The following is a 26,174-nucleotide window of genomic DNA, read 5'->3' as shown; positions in this document are numbered from 1 at the left end:
TTAACCAGGACTTTATATAAAAACAACAGATGTTGCTCGGTGATCTTGAAATTACATATCATCGTACATCTACGTAATTTTTCACGTGACATTAACATGCAGATTATTTTGAGTGTATATATTTTTCCCAACAAAGAAGTGGTCATGGTTGATGGGAGGAGACCCTGACGAAGAAGAATAGGGGCAGAAAGGGCTCTAAAGCAATACGTATCTAACTATTCCATGGAATGCTTAAGGCGTTACATATGTTGAGATCGACAAAAAAATCGATTTTTTTTATTCTTCAATCGTAAAGTTGAAGTTCTCAACACTCGGAATACCAAGGGGGTAAAAAGTTACCCGGACTGCCAAGGGGGTCGAATGGGAACGTTTACATTGTCCGGTTATATCTCAGTTTTTACCTAATCGATTTTAAAACCGTCCTCACCACTGGAAAGGTGCATCTTTTGTTATTACGTCGCAAAATAATAGAATAGATTTGTTTACCGCAAGTTATAGCAAAAAGAGTAAAACAAAGTCAGCGGAAAAAATGGGAACGCCTTTGATTTGCCATAGCTGTTTGTTCACTGATATGAAATTTTTCTTCACCATTAGATAGGTAAATCTTTTACAAGCACGGTGATCATAAAACAATGAAAAACAAATTTGGTTATCCGAAGTAATTGTAAAAACAGTACCGTCAAACGGGGTTACTTGCAACTCTTTTCAACTTCAAAGCGGTATAACTAAAAATGCTGGAAATTTCGAATAATTTTCAACATTTAGGTTAACAGGGGTATTTTGGACCGCTTTAGGAAGCCTTGAGAATTTTTTTTGAAAAAAATGCAGTTTGGCTACATAATTTGGATCATTTAACGGGTTAAGATGTACGGCTCCATCGTCTATTTTCGAAATGTAGTGTTCTAAATTGTCAAATAAACATATATGCTCAGGAAACGTTACAAATTTTGAAAGCGAATTTTTCTAATTTCGGACCACACAATTTTATTTTGGACCGTAAACAAACTATATTTTGGACCATCGTTTTTCCTTTGAACCAATGTTGAAAACATATTTTGGACAGATTGTACTCAGAGTTGCTAATTTTCAATAGGTTTGTTTGAACTTGAAGGAGGAACAAATCTTTAAGCATACCCCACTATGTTCAAGTCGCAGTTGTTGGTTGCATTATTCGTTTAAACAGCCGAACTGCTCAATCGTTTTCCATTCATTTTCCATTTCTTTGAGCCTGTGAATATCTCTCTACTGGACTGGGGTACTAAATACAGAGAGAACAGACATATAACCTAGATCAAATTTTCCCGAAAAACCTGTGTAAACATTTAAATACGTTGATAATCACCATCGCATACATGTTCGCATGCGGGAGTCACCATTGTATCCAAGTTTGCACACAAGCCCCGTATAGCGATTCCTGGCCGATCGAAGCGCCGGCCAGTGACAAGTTGCTACTTGCTGTTGTCATTTCAAAGCGACAGTTTTATTTCTTACACAAGTTGAAAACTTTACTTGTATGTCAGTTCTCAGTGCTAAATAGGTCTTTTAAGCAAAACTACTCTGAACATACTTCTTACTGTTCTAGTATGCTTGAAAACGCAAAATATGTCAACTTTTAACATAAACTGACCTCTACAGAGCAGATGACAGCTTTGGTTGGTGAATGAAAAAGCATCACTTTGAAATGAAGACGTACGGTTACGGAAATCCAGCCAACTTGAAAGTGTATGATTGAGGGAGGCTGTAAATTTGAATCACGGTTGGGGTGGATTGAAATGAAAGTTGGCATTAGAAAATAAAAATTCGCATCACTGGATCTTACAACACATTTTGGACACTAAATGTTCACATAATAAATTTGTACATGATTGACTAAAAAGTGCTTTTCTGGGAATTAAGAGTGAACTTTTTAAAATACAGGGTAGGTATGCGAAGAGATGCCAGAGCTAATTGGGAGCATGGCGAAATAACTAAAATATTTTGGACATATCAAAAATAACAATGGGGTAACTTGTAACCCATGGACTTCATTGAAGTCAAATATAGTATTTTTGTTGTTGTTACCTCTAGTATATTGACCAAATGTACTATAATTTGGACGTTTAATTTAATTTAATTGAATATATTTTATTTTATTTTATTTTATTTTATTCAAAGTTCATGCCCGTGTTGTTTATAAACAACATTTTTGAACATCTGTTACATTCTATTTATTTCAGATTTGCCCACAAAATCAGGAAAAGCTAACTATTGAGGCTTTAACCCATTATATCAGAACTATTAGTTGCAAGTATTATCCATCGAATCGCTATTAACGTGATTAGATTCCACTGGAATAGTGCTGCCAGGAATAGTTTCAGTGACCGCCAAAAACTAAATTACACTATATCTTTGTTCTCTGAAAATATTATTGAAAACATATAAAACCTGTTAATTTATACTTATAATTTATACTATCTTTTCAACGAAATCGAACTATTATAAATGCTAGAAAAATCCAGTTGAGTTTATGATGATAGAACTTAGGCATTGTCTAGTACTGTTAGAGAAGCAAGTTCGTATAAATGCGACTTCCTGGTATTGTTCTGTATTTAAAAAAGCATTTTTACATTCAAATTGTATGTTAAACATTTTAAATGTGATTTGAAATGCTATACGGACTGTTACACTCAGGTTTTTTTACGCGGGGGATACATGCCGCGTAAATGAAAACCGCGTAAATTTCAAAATCCGCGTAAATGAAGACCACTTAAATTTAAGAATCCGCGTTAAAGGGAACCTCGTTGATGGATACCGCGTAAATTTCAAAAACCGCGTAAATGAAAACCGCGTAAATTTCAAAACCCGCGTAAATGAAAAACGCGTAAATTTCAAAATCCGCGTAAATGAAAACCGCGTAAATTTCAAAATCCGCGTAAATGAAAACCGCGTAAATGAAAACCGCGTAAATTTCAAAAACCGCGTGAATGAAAACCGCGTAAATTTCAAAATCCGCGTAAAAAAAACCGCGTAAAAAAATACCGCGCAAAAAAAACCGCGTAAAAAAAACTTGAGTGTATTTTAAACGTTCAATCAGCCGGCTGGCTCAAGGCAAAATAGTAATAAGACAAAATACTGTTGCATGTTACACCACATGGCTAGTTAACATTGTTAAATCATTATCTTGCGTATATTTGGGATGATCAGGGAGGCCAGGTTATATTTCTTGAAATCTGGGTGCAGGCTTTGCAAAAACCTGTGCTAATCTGTGTTAAAAAAAACTTTCAAATTGGTCTCTTTATTTTAAATTTTTGCTCAAAGCAATACAGCGCGAGGTCAAAAATCAAGCAATCTGTGCTAGTCTGTACATTGTAACAGAAAACTGTGAAATTCTATGCATTAAAACAGAAAACTGTGGTAATCTGTTCAGTTTTAACAATCCGTGCAGAACATTAAAAATCTGTGAAACACAGATTAATCTGTGTACCTCTCATCTCTGGGGATGATAAACAAACATGTATCAAACAGTAACATTTGCTATTGTAAATTCGATCTGTACGTAAGAGACACAAATAATATGCTCTTACTAGAGATGGCCGGGTTTCATTTTTTTCGTACCCGAACCCGAGAGCTTGAAAATTGAAAAACCCGAGTCCGACCCGAGCCGGAGAATTTCAAATTTGAAAACCCGACCCGAACCCGAGAAGCATAAATTTATAGAACCCGAACACCCAACCCGAAACCCGTCGGGTTCGGGTCGGGTCCGGGTTTCGGGTCTAAAAACCCGTACCCAACCATCTATAGCTCTTACCATTGCAGTGGAACAAAGCTCGACATTCCAGCTTCTATTTAAAATTCGCGAAATACAGCAAATTACTCAATTGCGATAAAGAAACAGACAGAAAATAATAACTGGCAGTACATGATTATCTGTTACCATATGCTAACATTTGACAGCTATAGTGCTAAATTTTAGACATTATTATTGGCATTGTTAAATTCATCTGAACAGAAACATGTTGAAGTGTTGCAAGTTACCCCGTTTGACAGGTAACAGAAAGTCAGTACAGGCCATACATACATACATACACACACATACATACATAAATAAATACATACATACATACATACATACATACATACATACATACATACATACATACATACATACATACATACATACATACATACATACATACATACATACATACATACATACATACATACATACATACATACATACATACATACATACATACATACATACATACATACATACATACATACATACATACATACATACATACATATATACATACATACATACATACATACATACATGGAGAAACAACAAGCAACCGATATAAATGGAGCAGGCACGGCAAATCCGTTTGCCAGAGGTGGGTTGGTGAGGTCATCACCACCAATAGTAGCTGAAGTCACCCAGCAAGAGCAGGAGGAGGGGAAGCCGAAGCAACAGCAACAGCAGCAACAAAAACAGCCGGAGCAGAGCGGAAGGAGCTACACCCCACAAACGCCAAAGATAGTGGTAGCGAGGCACTTGGTGGAGGAGCTCCACAAGTTCGTGGACATGAGAAACAATGTCCACAAAGACATTAAGGAGATGGTCATCAAAATCCGGAAGGCGCTACTGTCTGCCGTGAAAGAGTACGATACGGCAACGCAGAGGGCTGATTCAACTGAGCGAGCATCCGCGTCGGCTAAGGCCACTATCCTCCTAGCCCCTCCGAAACAGGGTAAGGAGAGGCAGATTGGAGTGGAGAACACGCCAGTTCCCATAACTCCAAAGAGGACAAGATCCTCACCAGGAGAAGAAAGACCAGGCGGGTCAAAGAGGCAGACGCTCGAGGATGCTGTTGCTGCCGAAGAAAAGGACGCCACCTTACAGGGTGAAAGCTGGAGCACCGTTGTAGGTCGGAAGGAGAAACGCGGGAAACAGCAAAAAAAGAAGGAGGAGCGAAAAGGGGAGCAGAAGAGGAAATCAGAACCCTCGGCTCGTCAGAAGGCGCCTAAGGGAGAAGCCGTGCGCGTCAAAGCAAATGACGAGACTACGTACGCAGCACTGCTCAAAAAGGTCAGAGAGGACCCGGAGCTGAAAGATTTGGGGGAAAACGTGTTAAGAGTCAGGCGTACCCAAAAAAATGAGATGCTCCTCGAGCTTAAGAAGAATACTACGACTAGTAGCTCTGCCTTGCAGGAGACTATAACTAAATCAATGGGCGGAAAGGCAGAAGTTAAAGCCTTAAGCCCGGAGATGGTAATCGTGTGCAAAGACCTCGACGAAATAACGACGGAAGACGAGCTGAGAGGTGCTATGAAGCAGCAGTGCAAACTGGGCGAGGTGCACATGACGATCCGGTTAAGGAAGGGATACGGAGGAACGCAGATAGCGATGATACGTTTACCGGTAACCGCTGCAGACAAGGCACTGGAGGTAGGTAAGGTTACAGTTGGATGGTCGAGATGCCTACTGAGAGCCGCCCCACGAGTAAACAAACAAGCAGAGAAATGGTTCAAATGTTTAGGCTTTGGACATTTAGCAGGGGCTTGCAAAGGCCCGGACAGATCCGGGATGTGCTGGAAATGCGGAGAGACGGGCCATCTTGCGAGAGACTGCACGCAGAGGCCGAAGTGCTTGCTTTGCACCCCAGCGGAAGGAAACGACCATCAGACGGGTGGCTTTAAATGCCCAGCGTACAAGAAGGCGACTGCAGGTCAACGGTGATGGAGATAACCCAGATAAACCTGAATCACTGTGATACCGCACAGCAACTGTTGTGGCAGTCTACGACAGAAACTATGTGCGATGTCGCTTTGATCGCAGAGCCTTATCAAGTCCCCTCTAATAACGGTAACTGGGTGGCGGATAGATCAGGAACCGCAGCGATACAAGTAATGGGAAGATTCCCTATCCAAGAAGTGGTAGAACGTTCCTATGAGGGTTTCGTGATAGCCAAAATCAACGGCATCTTCGTATGTAGCTGTTACGCTCCCCCAAGGTGGACAGTAGAGCAGTTCAGCCTAATGCTGGAGCAGTTAACCGAGCAGTTGATCGATCGGAAGCCGGTAGTCATTGGTGGTGACTTCAACGCCTGGGCTGTGGAATGGGGCAGTAGAGTAACCAACACAAGAGGGTGTATCCTGCAGGAAGCTCTAGCGAAGTTAGACGTACGATTGTGCAATGAAGGCTCTGTTAGTACATTTCGGAGAGACGGGAGGGAGTCCATCATAGACGTCACATTCTGTAGTCCCTCATTGACGGCGAACATGGATTGGAGAGTATGCGAAACGTATACGCATAGTGACCACCAGGAGATTCGCTACCGTATCGGCCAACGGAACCCCGCGGCAGTACAGAGAAGGGTGACCGGCGAACGAAAGTGGAAGACGAAAGCCTTCAACAAAGACCTCTTTGTTGAGGCACATCGGCCGAACGGCGGGACCGAGAACGTGGATGCGGCTGACCTAACAAGAAGGATTGTGGCGGCTTGTGACGCCACAATGCCGCGAAAACTGGAACCACGCAACAAACGGCGTCCAGCTTACTGGTGGAACGAGACGCTTAGTACGTTACGCGCTGCTTGTCTCAGAGCCAGAAGGCGGGCCCAAAGAGCAAGGTCGGAACCAGATAGAGAAGAGCATAAGGCATCGTTTCGGGAAGCTAGGGCCGCTCTAAAACGGGAGATCAGACTTAGCAAGTCAGAGTGCCACAAGGAGCTATGCCGAGAAGTAGACGCCAATCCCTGGGGTGACGCATACCGAGTCGTGATGGCGAAAATGAAGGGTCCGACGACGCCAGCCGAAATGTGTCCGAGCAAGCTGAAGATAATCGTCGAGGGTCTTTTCCCGAAGCACGATCCAACTATATGGCCACCGTCACCGCACGGCGAGGAAGAAGGAACAAACATGGATCGGTAAGTGACTAACGACGAGCTAGTAGAAGCATCGAAGCGCCTAAAACCAAAGAAAGCCCCTGGTCCGGATGGAATACCAAACGTGGTACTGAAAGCTGCGATCCTGGCATATCCGGACATGTTCAGGATAGTGATGCAGAAGTGCCTAAACGAAGGCAACTTCCCCGAAATGTGGAAGGTCCAGAAGCTGGTGTTGCTGCCGAAGCCAGGGAAGCCACCTGGCGACCCGACCTCGTACAGACCCATATGCCTGCTGGATACACTCGGAAAACTCCTGAAAAGGATCATTCTTAACAGGTTGACGAAATTCACGGAAGGTGAGCGCGGACTGTCCAAGATGCAGTTTGGTTTCTGCAAAGGAGCATCGACAGTGGATGCAATTCGGATAGTGCTCGAGAGTGCCGAGAAGTCATCTAAACAGAAGCGAAGAGGAGATCGATACTGCGCTGTGGTCACGATAGATGTGAAGAACGCGTTCAACAGTGCCAGCTGGGAAGCCATCGCTGCAGCGCTGCATAGAATGAGGGTTCCCGACTATCTGTGCCAGATCCTGAAGAGCTACTTTCAGAGCAGAGTGCTACTGTACGAGACGAGCGAAGGACAGAAGTCATTGCGTGTCACAGCGGGCGTTCCCCAGGGCTCCATTCTCGGTCCAACCCTTTGGAACGGGATGTACGATGGGGTGTTAACGCTGCAGCTGCCTAGGAAAGTGAAAATCGTAGGTTTCGCGGACGACGTGTCACTAACGGTAATGGGTGAGACACTTGAAGAAGTGGAGGTGTCGGTGACGGAGACAATAGACGCGATCGAGAGCTGGATGAACGGGGTTAAGCTGCAAATAGCTTACCACAAGACGGAGGTGTTGTTGGTCAGTAACTGCAGATCGGTCCAACGGATGCAGATCGACGTCGGAGGGCACGTGATTGCATCGAAACGTGCATTGAAGCAATTGGGAGTTATAATCGACGACCGGTTGAGCTTCAACAACCACGTTGATTACGCCTGTGAAAAGTCGGCGAAGGCAACGAACGCAATAGCGAGAATCATGCCAAACGTCGGCGGTCCGAGAAGCAGCACGAGACGTCTGCTATCTACTGTTTCGTCATCGATACTCCGATATGGGGTTCCTGCCTGGAGTGCTGCGCTGAAAACCAAGCGGAACCGTGAAAAGCTAAACAGGACATTCCGACTGATGGCCGTACGAGTCGCGAGTGCCTACAGAACAATATCGTCGGAGGCAGTATGCGTTATCGCCGGGATGATCCCCATCTGCATTACCCTAGCGGAGGACGCGGAATGCTATCAGCGGAGAAATGCACGTAACGCTAGGAGACAGGTTCGAGCGGACTCGTTGGCTAAATGGCAACAGGAGTGGGACAACGCGGAGAAAGGAAGGTGGACCCACCGACTCATCCCAAATGTATCGGCCTGGGTACATAGGAAGCATGGAGAGGTGAACTTCCATTTGACGCAGTTTTTGTCCGGGCACGGATGCTTCCGGAAGTACTTGCATCGGTTTGGACATGCTTCGTCACCCCTTTGCCCGGGTTGTGCGACCGTGCAGGAGACACCGGAACACGTGGTCTTCGAATGCCCTAGATTCGAAGAAGTTCGTAGGGGTATACCTGGTATGACAGCGGACAATATCGTCGAAGAGATGTGCCGTGACGAACATACCTGGGACGCTGTCAACAGAGTGGTCTCGAGCATACTCTCCGAGTTGCAGAAGAAGTGGCGTAGAGACCAACAAGAAACCGCAAATCGGGTTTCGAGAGAAATTCCGCCGCCGGGGAACTCTCCAACTGTGTAGACTAGGTCCAGCGCCGGGGACCAGTTGAGTAGTGCGTGATGTAGCACCGAGTTGGGTCGTCGGGGCGCCTGGGAACCGGACGTCAAGCTTCACCGGAATCGCTGAACCGACCTCGACATCCTTCCGGGTAGCTCGTGAGTAGGCTATATCCACCGCCGGGGATTGGACCGAGTAGACCGCGTCGCAGAGCTAGCAGTGGGTCGTTGGGGCGCCGGTGAACCGGAAGTTACGCTCCAACCGGAATCGCCGGATAGACCTCAGCACCTACTGTATGGCCCGTTGAGTAGGCTAGATCCACCGCCGGGGACTAGATCGAGTAGATCGGGCGAAACGGAACGAGAGGAAGCCAAAGAGCTCATGAAATTGTGGTGCTAAAACAAAAGAAGAATCGGTACCGGGGGAGCCTCCTTCGCCGGGGAACTCTCCGTCGGCGTAAGCTAGATCCACCGCCGGGGACTAGACTGAGTAGACCGCGACGAAATACCACCAGTCGCAGGTCGTCGGGGCATCAGCGAACCGGACGCTCTGCTCCACCGGAATCGCCGAACTGACCTCGACATCTGGTTGGTTGGCTCGGTTTCGGGAGAACTTCTCTCGCCGGGGAATTCTCCGTCGGAGTAGGCTAGGTCCATCGTCGGGGACTAGACCGAGTAGTTCGCGAACAAGTCTGGTGCTCAAAGAGTAAACGGCGTTGAATGGTGCGAGAAGGGAGTTGCGGTGCTAACCGGCACAAGCGAGCCGCAGGGCTCGGTGAATTAGACAGTCAGAAGTTTGCCGCTCAGACTGTACTCGTAGGGGAGGAGTACTAAGCCTCGACTCACAGCCAGCTTTCCGACTGCCATGCAGAGCTTGCCAGTCTGTGTGGATGGTAGAGAATTGGTGGTGTGTAGAGGAGTGGGGCTGTCACTCTACGGAAGAAACGAACTAGTAAGTAGTTGAATTAGAGTGCGTGCTATGCACATAAAAACCCCTCCCCGAAGTAATGCCGTAAGGTAATGCCGGGGAGGAATCAGGTTCTGGGCAAGAGCAGTGGTTTTTAGCGGGTCGGGTGATGGCAGATGGGTTTTTGTACATTTTTCCTCACTCAGGGTTTTTCTGAAATTTTTTTTACTGCTCTCAAAAAAAAAAAAAAGAAAAAAAAGATAGATAGATAGATAGATAGATAGATAGATAGATAGATAGATAGATAGATAGATAGATGGATAGATAGATAGATAGATAGATAGATAGATAGATAGATAGATAGATAGATAGATAGATAGATAGATAGATAGATAGATAGATAGATAGATAGATAGATAGATAGATAGATAGATAGATAGATAGATAGATAGATAGATAGATAGATAGATAGATAGATAGATAGATAGATAGATAGATAGATAGATAGATAGATAGATAGATAGATAGATAGATAGATAGATAGATAGATAGATAGATAGATAGATAGATAGATAGATAGATAGATAGATAGATAGATAGATAGATAGATAGATAGATAGATAGATAGATAGATAGATAGATAGATAGATAGATAGATAGATAGATAGATAGATAGATAGATAGATAGATAGATAGATAGATAGATAGATAGATAGATAGATAGATAGATAGATAGATAGATAGATAGATAGATAGATAGATAGATAGATAGATAGATAGATAGATAGATAGATAGATAGATAGATAGATAGATAGAAAGATAGATAGATAGATAGATAGATAGATAGATAGATAGATAGATAGATAGATAGATAGATAGATAGATAGATAGATAGATAGATAGATAGATAGATAGATAGATAGATAGATAGATAGATAGGCAAAGAGATAAGTTAATAGATTCCCTTCCCACTATTATCCAAAAGTAGTCATGAAGCTTAAAACAATAGGTTCTCAGTGTAGTGATCAGACGATATTCTTCCAAAAAATGTTTCAATCAATATTTAATTAAATTAGTCAATCAATTTTTTTCAGAAAAATTTTGTGTGTGCGGGGCGGGGGGGGGGGGTCAACCCACTGACCACGAAACTGGCGTACAAAAAAAGAAAGAAAAAAATCACTTTCATCGTCGAGTATTGCTTCAATCTTAGTAACGTAATACAGTTTTGAGTCAATTTTTGCAAAATTTGAAAAAAAATCGATTTGCGCCCCTTATTACCCCTTATTATACTCTGTGATTTTATAGCATTCTGTCCGAATTTGAAGTACGTAAAATGTAGGTTATAGATGAAACTAAATTATACACCTTACTGAAAGTTTAAGCATAGCAATATTGTCAATCATTGGGGCGTATCAACCGGGGTCCGGGGTAAATTGATACAATTAAACGAAGATTGATAGAAACGTATTTTTTCAACAAACAGAAAATACGTTTGAGCTTACATGTAATGCATTTAGCATTTTGAGATGAAACAATATCTTGTAACTTGTAAATGGACGAAATTCGCACCAAATTGCTTTTTTCCTTTGTTGGGTACATATTCCACTGCGACCAGTGTTTTGACCTATTGTGGCAAACCAAAACAAAAGGTTACAAAAGAAAAATATTTTTAAAATGTTGAATAAAGAATGTTTCAAGAAATAGTATTACTCACAGAAAAATGAAGATGCTGGCCGATTTATGAGTGTAATCAAACTTCATGAAACTCAGCTTAAGACCCCTAATCACAAAAACATCAACGATAGCTAAAATACTTTTGTTCACCATTTTCCAGATTGTGACCATGGTACGGCATCTCTCCCGCAATGACCTTTTATTTTTTTAATGTTCAGGGCAATTCGATGATTTTTTTTTCATGACCAAAACCATTTCACAGTATTTTCGAGACTTGTCGCAATTGATAAAAATGATTTTATCAAATATTGAGTGGTTTACTTTGATACAGGATCGATTTAAGGAAATGTGCGGCATCTCTCCCCAAATTACCCTAATTTGAGTGATACCCACTTGCTGACTATAAGCACGATCCCAGTAAGGTATTATAGAACGTATAAAGTTTATTGTCTTCACGGGTGCAGTCGTCCATACCCACTTATTGAAAAATTTGCTCCTTTTGTGGAATAGTGCTACACAGTTACACATTAAATGTTCTGAGGTCTGCCTATCTAGGTTACAGAAGCGACAGGTATCATCTTCTACTGTACCTAGCTGCTTAAGGTGATATTTACTCGGGCAGTGCCCTGTTACTAAACCACTGAAAGTACTTAAATCTTTTTTAGATATACTAAGCAGTCGCTGTGTTATAATTTTATTTGTTGAAATAAATCTTTTAGATTGTCGGGCGGTAGTAGTATTTCTCCAAATGTTATCTATAGTTGATCTTTCCCAGTTCTTCAATTCCATTTTATGGTGCATTCTGAGACCCCACAAAATGGTTCAGGTCCTAGAAATGATTTTGATGATCCATTTATTGCTAGTAAGTCTGCTTTTTTGTTGCCTTCAATTCCGCAGTGCCTAGGTGCCCAGAAAATATTCACCGTGCTATTTTTAGCCACCTGCTGTAGCAACTGAATACATTCACAAACCAATTTAGAAGAACACGTGACTGACTTCAACGCTTTAAGGGCCGCTTGACTGTCAGAGAAAATGCACATGTTCGTATGTCTGTAGTTTCGTTGCAAACAAATCGTGGCACATTCAATAATTGCCTGCACTTCCGCTTCCGCTTGGAATACAGTTGGCCATTTACCTATAGATACTGACATGTTTACTCCAGGACCAGTAACCCCAGCCCCAACTTTGTTGCTCAATTTTGATCCATCAATGTAGAAAACTATTGATCCTGATTTAACATTAGGCCCTCCTGTTTCCAATTCAGTTCGTCTTGGTTCTGACACATTGAATAGACGTTTAAAGTTATATTTCCTATTCATCCAGTCAGATTGATTTAATAACGGATTGATTTTGAACTCTTTCAGAATGCTAAGAGGCCTATTCTCACAGTCACGTCGCCTAGTGACTAGAGGGAAATTTTCTTCTAGTCACTAAGTGACGTGACTGTGAGAATAGGGCCCAGGTCTCCATCGAAGAACTGTTTAGTTCTTTTAATCCTTAGTGCGTTTTTCTCAGCTTCCATTTGTACAAACAAATGTAAAGGTGATAAACTCAACATCGCATCTAGTGCATTAGAGAGCGTACTACGAACTGATCCTTTAATCAGTGTTGCCAACATTTTTTTTCAAAAAGACGAACCTTTCTTGAAAAAAAACTGGAAAAGACTGGATGCTCGGAAAAGAACCCCAATTTATCTTTGTAATGTTTAAGTCAACGATTCAATGAACGTAATTTTAAGTAAACACGGATGTTCCATACATTTTACTGAGCAACCGACTCAATGTTTGATCTTGTTGTCCAAATTTAAAAAATATATTAAAACATTCGAATTTGATTGTAATTGTTATATTTACATTCGAATTTTATTGTTTTGAAGGCCTCAATCTACCCATGCGCAAAATCCTAAATTTGAAATCATTTTCGTAAACTCGAGGATGCGCTTAAACCGTTCTTACGATAAAGAATAAAATTTCAGTGCAAAAGAAATCAGCCAACAAAACGTCGACCTACTTCTGAAGCAACTAGCTGAGTATTCAACAAATGTTCATCAAAATATTTGACACCATGTACTGCTTTTATGTTTGAGTAAGATTCATTTGAAATTGAATTAAAATGTACATTCCCGAACCGTTTTGCTTACAAGTGGGTATAAGAAGAGTTCAAGTGGATTAAAAACCTTTTCTGGGGTACTCGCCATCTTTGCATCGCTCGCTTGAAAATTGGATGAATCGAGTTACAATTTTGTTAAAAAAAAAAATGAAATAAAAAAAATAATAATAAAAAACTGGATAAAACTGGTTAAATTTAAAAAAACTGAAAGATTTCCCAGTCAAACAGAGGATGTTGTAAAAAATACTGGAATAATCCAGTTTAAATTGGAAGGTTGGCATTGCTGCCTGTAATAGAAATCGCAGCATGTCTTGTGTAATTTTTCAAGTTTTTTCTGTGCATATCAAATTGTTCCCCACCCCTTCCCTATTCACTATGACATTTTTACCTATAAAATTCAGCTCGAAAACATTTGAAGCTGCTGGTTTTGCCAGATGGCTTTGTTTTTCATAAAAGTGTGTGTATCAAAAAGGACTTATTGAATTTGAATTTTACCTATTAATGCATTCTATTTATGTAGGCTCAAGTGAGAAGCTCCTCCCTTTTAAATGTCTAATGTCTACCTCTGACGATTTTTAACGGTCGATTTCTTCACTTGCGGGTTTCGTTGAAATCCAATTTTCGGCTAATTGGTCGCCAGCAACCCGAAAACTGGTTTTTGGCGAAAACCGGTTTTCATCCAGTGAAGAAATTGTCCTTAAGTGTTTCACACTAATCCATATTCTTAATACGTGCTAGTTAATATGAATTGTATTGAACATGGGAGTGGAAGGAAACAAAACATGTCCGTTTGGAAAGCACGGGTAAAAAAATTCTCATATTAATAAAGTCATGGGTGCGTTTCGACTTCGTCTCATCAGAAACCAACACTAACTTATTGTCGGAACAGATTAGTGTCGGCTTGACGCTAAATCTCTTAGGGACCATCCATAAATGACATAACATTTTTGAGTGATTTTAACACCCCCCTCTCCCATCGTAGCATTTCGTCACAAACCTCTAAATACCCACTGGCAATTACGTAGCTTGACGGTAACTCTCTCCCCCTCCTGTCCCAGCAATTTTTTTTCAAATAAAAAACAATGTTAGTTATTCCACTTTAAAAAAGCTACGTAGCCTGACATGACCCCCTGCCCCCCCCCGTCGTCACACATCATCACAAAATGCAAAACTCCCCCTCCCCCATATAATGCTACGTCATTTATGGATGATCCCTTAAACGAAAACACACTTTATGTTTCAATCGAACGACTGGTCGAACGTGATGTCCTATCCGAGCAGAAGTTCTATTTATGCCAATAAGACCGAAACTTGGCATGGCTTAGCAGGCCTATGCGAAAGTACTAGATAATTTGATAAATTCAGAGCAGGATATTCATCAGCATTTTACACCGGATTTCATTGAAAATAGGAACATCATTCTATCAGCATCTCGAATAAATCACAATCTTCAGTCAGAAGGATTCTACCAGACCTTTGAGAATCTTTTCTCTAGATTCCTGAATCAAAATTTAATTTAATTTATAATGTGGATCCCTTAACAGAAAATCTATTTCCACTGGGATTCCACCTTAGGTCTTAACTTATCTGGATATCAGATAGATATAAATGTCTGTCTCAGCCAGAGATGCCAGATACTTTTTTTCAAATGTTTGCAAAAATAATTGTAAAAGTCTTGCAAGAACAAAAAATGACAGGAATACTTCTTGACCAAAAATGACTTATTGATGATGTGTTATATTAAATGGAAATAGTGCATTTATAGCCCAAGATAAGTAGAGAAAAACAGCTTATGAAGGAAAACCCTAAAGTAGATTTGAAACTAGTGTAAGCAAAAGCCTTTATTTTAAAAAATCTGTGAATATCTGCAACCAAACTGGAAAATCTGTAATCATCTGCAATCAAACTAAAAAATCTGCAAATATCTGCATCATCGAAAACATCTGCAGCGAAAATTAAAAGTCTGCGAATTTGCAGACATGTCTGCAAATCTGGCATCTCTGGTCCCAGCTCAGTTTGCTTTATTTGTTTTGTTGCCATTGTTCATGGGCTGAGACAAGTTTCGTCCACTACCAGGGGACTCTTGAATGAGTTCTTTGGTGTGGGGGAGTGTTGTGGGCAAGGGCAATTATTAAAAAACAAAATTCAGAAAAAATTAAGTGTTGTGTACAAGACACGATCACGATGACATTAAAAATGCAGCCAGTTTTATGAGCAAGCAATATTATCCGTGGCCAAATTAAAACCCGTTAATGCCATCGACTGTTTCAGAACTACACACAGGCATGCTATTCTTCACTAGAGATAATTGTTGAATTTTTAAATTAAAATCGATAACCTATAGTGTGATAAATTCAAGTTTTAAAAAAGTTTTATTCAAATCCATGAAATGGGAACATAAATTAATGATGCTCACAAACAAAACCTTACATCTATCTTTAAATACCTGCTATCAAATCAAATGTTTGCAAGCACGATAGGAAAATAAATGGTCATAAATCAAATTATTCGTAAACGAAGAAAGTTTAACATATGTATCTTTATATATTCGGTGGTTTAATTAACATTAACTTTGAAATGTTCTATATTTGGGGTCCTAAAAAGAACCATTTTAAGGGAATCATTCAAATTAACTGTTTTGTATGTGGGGTACTGAAAAGGACCATTGGTGCAACCCTGAAAAGGACTATTTGTGGGATACACAAACACGCGTGCTATGGAATGAAAAATACTAAACTAACTAAGGCCTTTTGGTTTAACAAAAATAACATGCAGAATGGAACAATTAGTCAGCTGTAAAAAAAGGTTTGTCATCTCTTCCAGCCGCACGTTACTTACATAAGATAAATATTTCGAAATGAAAAGAAACAACCTTTCCCTTCAGCATCTAATACGAAATACTGATAGCTTGAAACGTGACATCGGCTTTTATCACTTTCTTACTGATGATGGAAGGACTGCCTTCATGCAGAATAACGAAAAAATATTTGCGGATTCTTTTTGGTACGGCTTTCGCTAGCTGGCAGTGTTGCCACATCCTCCAATTTTCTGAAACATTGCAGAATTTTGGATTATGTTTCCGAAAGACTATTTTTAATAAATCACAGGTTTTCGCTAAATTCAGCCTGGAAATGTACTTTAAGTAGCTGCACATTTTTGAATTGTTTCGGAAGGATAAATTTAAACAAATAACAGATTGTTGCAAATTTCTAATTGTCAATATACGCGCAAGCAACAAATAACGAATATAAACTGTGCAATTGGATTAATGATTGGAAATATTCCAATTTGTTCTTTATTGTTTTGTTATAGCCCTTAAAAGGGCTTTTAATTTAACAATAATAACATGCAGAATGGAACAATTAGCTTCAACTGAGGTTTGCCAACTCTTCCAGCCGCGCACTGTTTACATCGGATCACCCACAGCGGTAGCAGTGATCAAATGCAGCACTCATCGCAGCGCATTGTCAACATGCATGATTGCTACTGTTGTTCTTTACGGCCCGAAGTTTGACGGGAGAATGAAGTCACTCGAGGAATGATATTCTTTAAATAGTCGATGATGACGTCATTCATAGAAGCGTAGTGTGCTGGGTGCTCAAATCTGTCGTACGAGACGCTATAGGCACGATGTTACTTGTCTGGCAAAAGAGCAACAACTAATTCAAACAGGCACGCGGCACATTTATTTATAACTTTTCGTGTTCGTTTGAATCCCTAACCTGCTCCATATTGACGGCTCTGCCGGGGATAGATTGACTGATGTATTGGAGTTTTCAAGTTTTCGAGATTTGTTCATTTTTGCTTGTTGCGATACAAAAACACTAAAGCAATAAAACATAATTTCAGTTAATTCCGAATTGTTTGGTGATAACCAGACGGAAATCCGTTCACAAATAACAAAGCTATTATCGTTCAAAATAGTGACGCAAAAACGTGAGAGCGTTTGATTTTAGATTTTAGAATGACACCCTGCCCCAGATAATGCAGTAAGACATTTTCAATGTCAAAAACTGTAGAAATATGGATAAGGATTCAATCGAAATTCTGAAATAGATTCCATTGGAACTTGGATCAGAATCCTGGAAAGTATCCAAACAGAATCCTGAGAAGTATGTCATCATTATCCCAAGAGAGTGCCATATTCGACCTAGCAAAAAAGGTATAAATGACATTTTATGTGTCGAAAAGGCCGGCAGTAGCCGATATGTGCATCACGAGAAAAATGTACTTTTAGTTTAAAACTATAAAGTTGCATATTTGGCAATACTGCCGTTAAAAAGTAGTATTTTTTCTAGATTCTTCTTCAAAAATCATCTCGCTGATTGATTCTAGTGCAAACAGTACCAGAGATATAATCCGACGAAAAACGTTTTTTTAATAATTTGTTAAAATTAAGAGGGTAACCATGGACTGAGCGGTGATTCAAACGACACAATAATTTAGGTTAGTATATATTGGATCTAGATGTACAATTTCTTCAAAACTGGTTCCGTGAATCCGTGAAGGACGATTCCAAGTTTTGGTTTTTTGGCCACTGCGCAGAATAATCCATTTTTAAGCTATTTTTGGGGTTGGCCAAATTTGAGAGGAGGTTAAGCCTAGACCACCCGAAAAAGGTTTTACTGACTGCAATGATCGAATTAGCACTATAATAAGACATTCTAGTTGAAATTTGATTTTTTTTGGATACTCGCGGATAATCGAATCATTTTCTCCGGATAAACGATTCGGACCTGTATTTAATATTCATGAATTAAGTTGTACATTTCGGTCTTCATTTTTGTTTTAAAAAAATCTCATTATGATCAGAAATAGGAGTTGAAACTTTCTTGGTCAGAATTTCATATTTTCAGAGATGCATTTTTCAGTTAACCGTCTGCCGCCAATCCCGCCTTTTGGCGGGTTACGGAAAACCGCTATAGAATATTCAAAACATGATTGTATGTTGTCACCACTATGAAAACATCTTTACAACATTCTATAGATTTTAAACCCAGTGAATCAGCAGTGTACACTTAACTATTACAATATGTCTTAATTTAAATTTAACCTACGATTTGTGTCATTTATAATTTCATTTAATAAATCATTTTTCATTATTCAATCAATAATACACTAAGGTTTTTTTTTACACGGTTTTTTTGCACGGTTTTTTTCACACGGCTTTTTTTACACGGTTTTCGCAATTAGCACGGTTTTTTTTGCACGGTTTTCGCAATTAACACGGTTTTTCGCAAAAATATTCTAAGTCCTTTTAAAGGCAAAAGACTTAGACGATTTCTCAACAATTTTTTTGCACGGGTTTCGCAAAAATGTTCTAAGTCCTTTTGGAGGCAAAAAACTTAGACGATTTTTGATCAATTTTTTTTTTTGCGCGGATTTCGCAATTAACACGGTTTTAGCAAAAATCCTTATGGAGGCAAAAGACTTAGACGGTTTTTGACCAAGTTTTTTTGCACGGATTTTGAAATTTACACGGTTTCTGCTTTTCCATTTTGAATGCAAAGAATTTCGAAGATTTTTGGAAAAGTGGAAGTGATTGCTTTTGGAACAGCATTAACGAGTAGATGCCAAATGTTCATGTCTGAGGCCATTTAGAAAACCAAAATGGCGACTTCCGGTTCAGTGGAATCTCTGAAACCCCATCAATATGGCTATTTTTGGAACGGGATTGATGAGTGGACGTCAGATATCGATGTTTAAGGCCATTTTGAAAACCAAGAAAGCGACTTCCGGTTCAGTGGAATTCTCTATAACCCAATCAGCATGCATATTTTCAGAGCGGGCCTAATAGAGCGCATGATAGAGATCAGTGTCAGAGGCCATTTGGAAAACCAAGATGGCGACTTCAGGTTCATTGGAATTCTCTAAAATCGAATCAATATGGGTATTTTTGGAATGGAATTGACGAATAGACGCTAGATATCGATGTCTGGTGCCATATTGAAATTCAAGATGGCGACTTCCGGTTCTGTGGAATTCTCCAAAGCCCAATCAATATGAGTATTTTTGGAACGGGATTGACGAGTAGGTGCCAAATATCAATGTCTGAGACCATTTCGAAAATCAAGATGGCTACTTCGGTTTAGTAAAATTTTCAATTACCACAACAATGTGAGAATTTTTGTAATAGCGTTAATGAATAGATACCAGATGTCAATTCCGGAAGTCATGTTTTCATCTAAGATGGTGACTTCTATTTTAGTGCCAAGACGATGTTTTAAATATCAAGACACGCGGCGAGAAAAACAGTAAATTTGGCTGCACGGTTTTACAAATTATTTGTCTGCTAGTTTTGGCAACCAGGAATATTGTGTAAACAGCGAGTGACTTGTAGTTTTAATGAATGCTTGGCGAATTCCTTTTTTGAAATATTTCCCACAATACTCAATCATGTAACTTGGAAACGCATTGATTTACGTTACTGAGCCTGTCTACATGTTTTTCGTTGCACTAGAAAAAATGTATCGAGGATGCAGGATGCAGACATGCATTTCTTTTCATTTCAATCTCGATACTCCCCACGCATTACTTCCTAAATCCGCCATATTTGTTTACATTGCTAGTTTGGAACCGTTGTTTTGGGTTCGATTGGAACTTTTGGCTTCAGTCTTCGCGCATCTCTATAAGCATCATCTCTGCTTTAGTGTACATCTCATTCATCTTAAGGGGGCGTCTGGTATAGTGGGCAAAAAATCGACTTCTTTTTTATCCGCTTAATTGTTAGTATTGAGCCTCTAGAATAGTCTCCCGGAATCTCGGTGACCACGCTGAACTTCTTTTGTTTTAAACAGCCATGCATTTCTCGCGCGTATTTGCTGTGACACACGCAGATTTCAATCTATCGGCAACAATTTTCTTAAGACTGACAGCGATAAAAATACAGTGTGAACAATACACTTTAAACTACTTCCACCCAAATTTTTAAGAGAAAATACCAAATGGATCGTTTTCCACGTCATTTTTTCCGTGATGCAATTTGATATGCAGTATCCTTTAATAGCGTTTTTTCGAAACCGCGTTTTTCAAATTGGTGAACACGATAACTCAAAAACTAATCACAGAATTGACTTGATTTTTTTTATGAAAATGCACAATATGTGTAGCCTGTCGGTGAACCACAGAAAACAGAATGAAAAAATTGTTCTCTCTATTATTTTGAAGAAAAGTGCACGAATTTTACAGAAAAATATGAGATTTTTCGGTTTACATGAAGCCATTTTCCTAAACTCGAACTTTTTTTTGGGTTCATCGAGTAACTACAAGTCTAAGCTTTACAATTTTTTCTTAATTTCCTGTGTCAAACAATTTTATCAAGAGTCATCGTGTTAGCCGCGGCGCTCCTCGACGTGGAAATGGTTGGACGTCTACTCTTGGAACGCTCGTATGTGTGGCTCTGCGTGGCTGCCGACCCTATTCTGCGCGGCGTGTGACGTGAGACGACTAATCTCACCTCACTCTACGTGACTTCACCCAATTCTGAAGAGTCACTTCGGGTGACGTGAGACTCCCATTTAACCGCAATGAGGAATCTCACCTCACCCGAGTCGACTCTCAGAATCGGGTGAGAAAAGTCACGTAAAGTGAGGTGAGTTTCGTCGTCTCACGTCACACGACGCGCAGAATAAGGCCGTGCAAATATTTTTTTCGTACAGAATAAACGTACATATTTAAAGCTTAACATTACATAAAAGATGCATTGTTTCCTTGCCTTCAAAATCGTAAAACAAAATAACTTTCGGTTTGAGCACTTTACACCAGACGCCTTCCTTAATAATACAGCGAAGACCTGATTTTATTATTTCCCCCTGATTATGTCAGCTTTTTGATTCGACTTTGAGTCTCGCATGAAGATTCGCTCGATGAGCTCTAGCAGACGAACCAACTCAAATTCGAGTAAATCCATTCATGAGCACATTTTTCTTATCTTATAAATGCAAAATATACAAAAATAAATGTATCTTTTTGTTTTACGCTGGATATTTATACTAAATAATCAGAACCATCTTGGGTGTTACAATGACGTCTGACCTCTGGCAACTGCATATTTGTCAATCCAGTTCCAAAACACTCCATGTTGTGAGTTATACAGAATATCGCTAAGCCGATAGTCTCAATGTTGTATTTCAAAATGGCCTCAGACATTGATCTCTCATTGATCTCTCATCTCATTGATCTCATTAGGCCCGCTCGGAAAATATGCATACTGATTGGGTTATTGAAAATTCTGTTAGACCGGAAGTCGTCATCTTGGTATTCCAAATGGCCTCAGGCATCGATATTTGGTGCCTACTCGTTAACACTGTACCGAAAACAACCATATTGTTAAAGTGCGGGACAAAAGGAAACCTCAAGATCCGACGTTTCCACTTTTCCAAAAACCTAAGGAATTGGAAAAAGCAAAAACCGTGCTACTTGCATAATCCGTGCAAAAAAACCTGTTCAAAAATCGTCTAAGTCTTTTGCCTTCAAAAGGACATTTTTGATAAAACTCCGAAATCATCCCTTTTCCTAAAATCGTCTAAGTCTTTTGCATTGAATGTAACGCGGTTTTTTTTGCACGATTTTCGGAATTACGGCGGTTTTTTTTTGCACGGTTTTCTGAATTAACACGGTTTTTTTACACGGATTTCGCAATTAACGCGGTTTTTTTTGCACGGTTTGTTTTTTACACGGTACGTATCCCCCGTGTAATAAAAAACCTTAGTGTTTTCAGTTTTTATTTAACTTGGGTTGAGAGAAAAATTGAGAAAACTATAAAAATTGAATGAGCTGCATTTTTAAGCACAAAACACCGGAAAATGATACTTCCCCAAACCTTCAATTGTCGCTAAAGTGCATCAGATACGTTTTATTTTCCGAAACTAAAACCTTCAGTCCCAATCATCATTCAGAATTGAGCATCACTCAATAACACTCCCAGCCAAACTGCTCTCAGAACTCCCTAAGGAACGGTTTTCATTTGTAGTGCAGCGTGTCGAAAACCTCCACTCAGTGTGGTGCACCGGAATAGTAGCATTGACCTCGTGGTGGTGCATTCGGGTGCCGGTATGCGCTTATTTTTAGCATGCAATGCAGTTTCTTACCCAGTCCAACATTCACCGATGCACAGATAAATAACGCGAACAAATACTGGGTCAAAATACTGAAATTGTAATTTTTGATATACCTCAAAACAACGGCAATATTGAGAAAATGTCAAAATATATTGTAACATTATATCTAGAGAAAATTTTCAATAGGACGTAAGTAACATTGAGAACCTCTCTTTGTTCACTTTCTCTTTCGTTTATTACGACGTCATTACGACAGTTTGCACTAATTTCCCAGTACATATCGAAAGCCGACGGTTTTTACTAGAATATTATGCAAAGAGTAGAGTAGTAAATGTTGAAATGGCCGAGTAATGAACAGAAGAGAAAGACCCCAAAGAGAATCTCTCATTGTCACTTACATCCTATTCTAATTTTTTTCTAGATTTAAAGTGTTAAAATAGGATAATCTTAAGACTTTCTAATCATTTTTCACCAATAACGCTGTCCAGTTATGTGACAAAGTTCTTACAATACTAGTTGATCCTTGAGTTGATCACAACCGTTCAGCTGAAAATAGTATTTTGTGTTGTTTATTTAAAACAACTTCAATAAAAATTTGACAGGCAGACTTAGCTGCCAGCTAAACACTAAATTCTAAAGTTCTGCTCACAGCCTCACCCGAATTTATTTGAATTTCCAGGAAACTTGGAAATATTGCGAATATTGTCAATTTTAGGTTCATTGCGTGCTATAGGGTCATGTCAATATTAATTCTTCGAAAGGGCCATACAGACTGTTGTAAACAAACTCATTTCGTTCCTTATTCCGCTGCAGAGAGGAATTTCTTGAAAAATACATATAAAGTTACATCTTTACACTTCTTAGTTGGCAATTGTAAGGCATTTTTGGCTAATATTAGAAAAGATCAAGAGGAATCAGCTAAAGTAGTTTGTTCATTAATCCGTTTAGCCGCGTTGAAAAGCTATTATGGAAATATTATGATTAAAAAAAGTTTATTCACATAGAACACCACGAAATTTCTGGTGCAAAATTAAAGATCAACCTCTGCACAGACACAGAGGTGAATAAATGGGCACCAAATTGTATCCAGACTTGATTAAAGACCATTTTAGTTTATATCGATAATTCTGGCCACCAACCGACCCCAGCTACTCTAGTGTGCGGTGCTAAAATTCGTTCGCTTCCCCTCAGGTTGGTATGTAGGTATCTGCTTCACGAATTGGTTCCCGGTGTGTTTACTTATCTTCTTTTTCACCGTAAGTAGTGTATACAGGAAAAACTTAAACGTCCGTCCCCACGCTAGCTGATATCGTTCCCGGATGGGAGATGATTTGAATTTCGACTCACTGTTGAGCACTTTTCTCAGCATAAAACGAGAAATACTTTCCATTTACAATTCCTCTGCAATCATTCTGTTGCCATGTGAAGTGTGATTCAGAACAAAATTCTTCTAAACTATGAGTAATGTGCACGAAAGAGCGTCTAATAATTTGCCTTTATTCCTTTCTTTTTGTTTCTCTTCCAGCCAGGACAGTCGGGACTCATCGTCGTCCAACTGGGACCTATCGAGCTCGTGCGATAGTTACTATTGTGGTCAGGGACGGTACCACGGCAGCAGGATGGGCGCCGGGACTTACGCCATGGTGATGGGTTCGGGCCCAGGACTGCTGAGAAGACGTTACTCCGTACCTGAAATCATTATGCGAAAGTAAGTAGAATCGTGATGGGTGTGGAAATGTAGGTGAAGTATAAACAAATTCTATTTATCTGCCCGTAAAGTGTGGAGCAATCATATGTTTGTGGTTGGATGTGATCCATTTACATATTCATAATTTTAGTAACGTTATTATAATAAATATTGATCATCAGAACTACAGCAGAATGCTGATGATGGCCCGTATCGAATTTTCATATATTTGTGAGCTGTACGATTTATTAAGATGATTTATTTTGACACATGACAAACCCACTAAACGAAACAAAATCATCAAAAGACTTTTCATATTTATAAATGAATGATATCTGAGAATTCTATGGGTGGAAGCATTCATAAAATCATTAACGATAAAATGTCCACTCTTCAGTTTTGCTGTTATATATGCTTGTCTTGTTTTTCGAGTTAGCTTTAACATCGTAGGGTTTTTAGAATAAAACTCAATTATGTGTTTTATTGATATTTTTTTTTAAATCAGCATTTCAACATTAATAAGAATACTATTTCACTCCAAATTTGGACAAACTTCTTAAGTTTTTAAGATTTCCAAATGAAACAATCATTTTTTTGTCATTCCCAGCAAGCATTTCGAGCTAAGCTACACTGATAGAATATATTCGTTTAATCGTAGTTTCGTACAATTTTCATAAAATATACGAATTTTTGTACATATGATGAATCATTCGTAGTTCTATTGAAACACTTTTATTTTTTATTACGAGTATTTCGTAAGGTCCCTATAGGCGGCGGCGCGCCGACGTGTGTCGGCGCCACATATTAAAGCGTAATTATTTATTTAGATCGTTTGAATATAATTTACGTGTGCTTTATTTTAATTTTCCTCCTAATCGCTTTAAACATTATATGAAATTTCTTTTTTATTAACGACTTATAGTGAGTCAATCTTTTTCCTTTTTGCCTTTCTCAATAGAAAGGTATTGCAATTGCTCTGAAAACCGACTGTTTAACGGAGGCCCGGAGGGCCGACTGACATATACCATTCGATTCAGTTCGTCGAGTTCGGCAAATGTCTGTGTGTGTATGTATGTGTGTATGTATGCATGTGTGTGTGTGTATATGTGTGTGTATGTGACCAAAAATGTCACTCATTTTTCTCAGAGATGGCTGAACCGATTTTGACAAACTTAGTCTCAAATGAAAGGTGCAACGTTCCCATAGGCTGCTATTGAATTTCTAATGGATCCGACTTCCGGTTCCGGAATTACAGGGTGATAAGTACGAACACGCAGAAAATGTCGATTTTAATAAATTCTGCAATGAATGTATAAAGGTGAAAATTTTTCCAAAATATGACCACAACTGCTTCGATTTGTAGTATTAGGTATGTTAGTGATCATTCAAAGTCTATTTGGCCACATTGGCCACCATCCTCGGTTCCGGAAGCCCCGGCGGAAGTATCTAAATTCAGCATAACAGTCACATCGGTTTCTCGGAGATGGCTAGACCGATTCGACTAAACTTGGCCTCAAATGAAAGGTATTGCGTCCCCGTAAATGGCTATTTAATTTCATCCCGATCCGACTTCCGGTTCCGGAGTTACAGGTTGTGGCGTGCGATCACATAGCAAATTGTGATTCAAACCGATACTCCGATGAAAGCAAAAAAGGTAAAAATTTCGCTAAAATGTCTCTCAAACAACTTAAATTTGCTGTTCTAGGTCACCGACGGCCAACCAAACTTTCGTTGACTACATTGACCACCATAGACGGTTCCGGAAGTGCCCGGGAAAAGCGGCCATCTTTCAAAATTTACGAACTCACATCAGTTTCCCGGAAATGGTTGGGCCAATTTTCACAAACTTAGTCCCAAATGATAGCTATAATATCCCCATAGAGATGTCTATAAAATTTCGTACGGATCGCTTATATGGTTCCGGAAATATAGACTAAACTGTCCGGTCACATATGAAATTCCCATATAAGCCGGAACTCAATTTTTTTTTCAAAGGGGGGACCCCATGAAATTTCAGAAATCGAATTCGTATTTTTGATGC

The 26,174-nt window shown here is 39.7% G+C and overlaps 1 protein-coding gene across 15 annotated transcripts in view; it reads left to right on the top strand.

Moving 5' to 3' along the window:
* Positions 1–26,174, top strand: part of LOC131684155 (uncharacterized) — a 527,188-nt gene that overhangs the window by 457,043 nt on the left and 43,971 nt on the right. For all 15 annotated transcript variants that reach the window (XM_058966759.1, XM_058966757.1, XM_058966756.1 and 12 more), the window contains one exon: positions 23,972–24,154. In XM_058966759.1, coding sequence (XP_058822742.1) covers positions 23,972–24,154 — 183 coding nt within the window. The remainder of the gene's footprint in view (positions 1–23,971; positions 24,155–26,174) is intronic.

This window comes from Topomyia yanbarensis, chromosome 2 (assembly GCF_030247195.1).
Source record: "Topomyia yanbarensis strain Yona2022 chromosome 2, ASM3024719v1, whole genome shotgun sequence".
NCBI lineage: Eukaryota > Metazoa > Arthropoda > Insecta > Diptera > Culicidae > Topomyia > Topomyia yanbarensis.
Note: the sequence above shows the minus strand (reverse complement) of the source record. Positions and strands in the feature narration are given on the sequence as shown.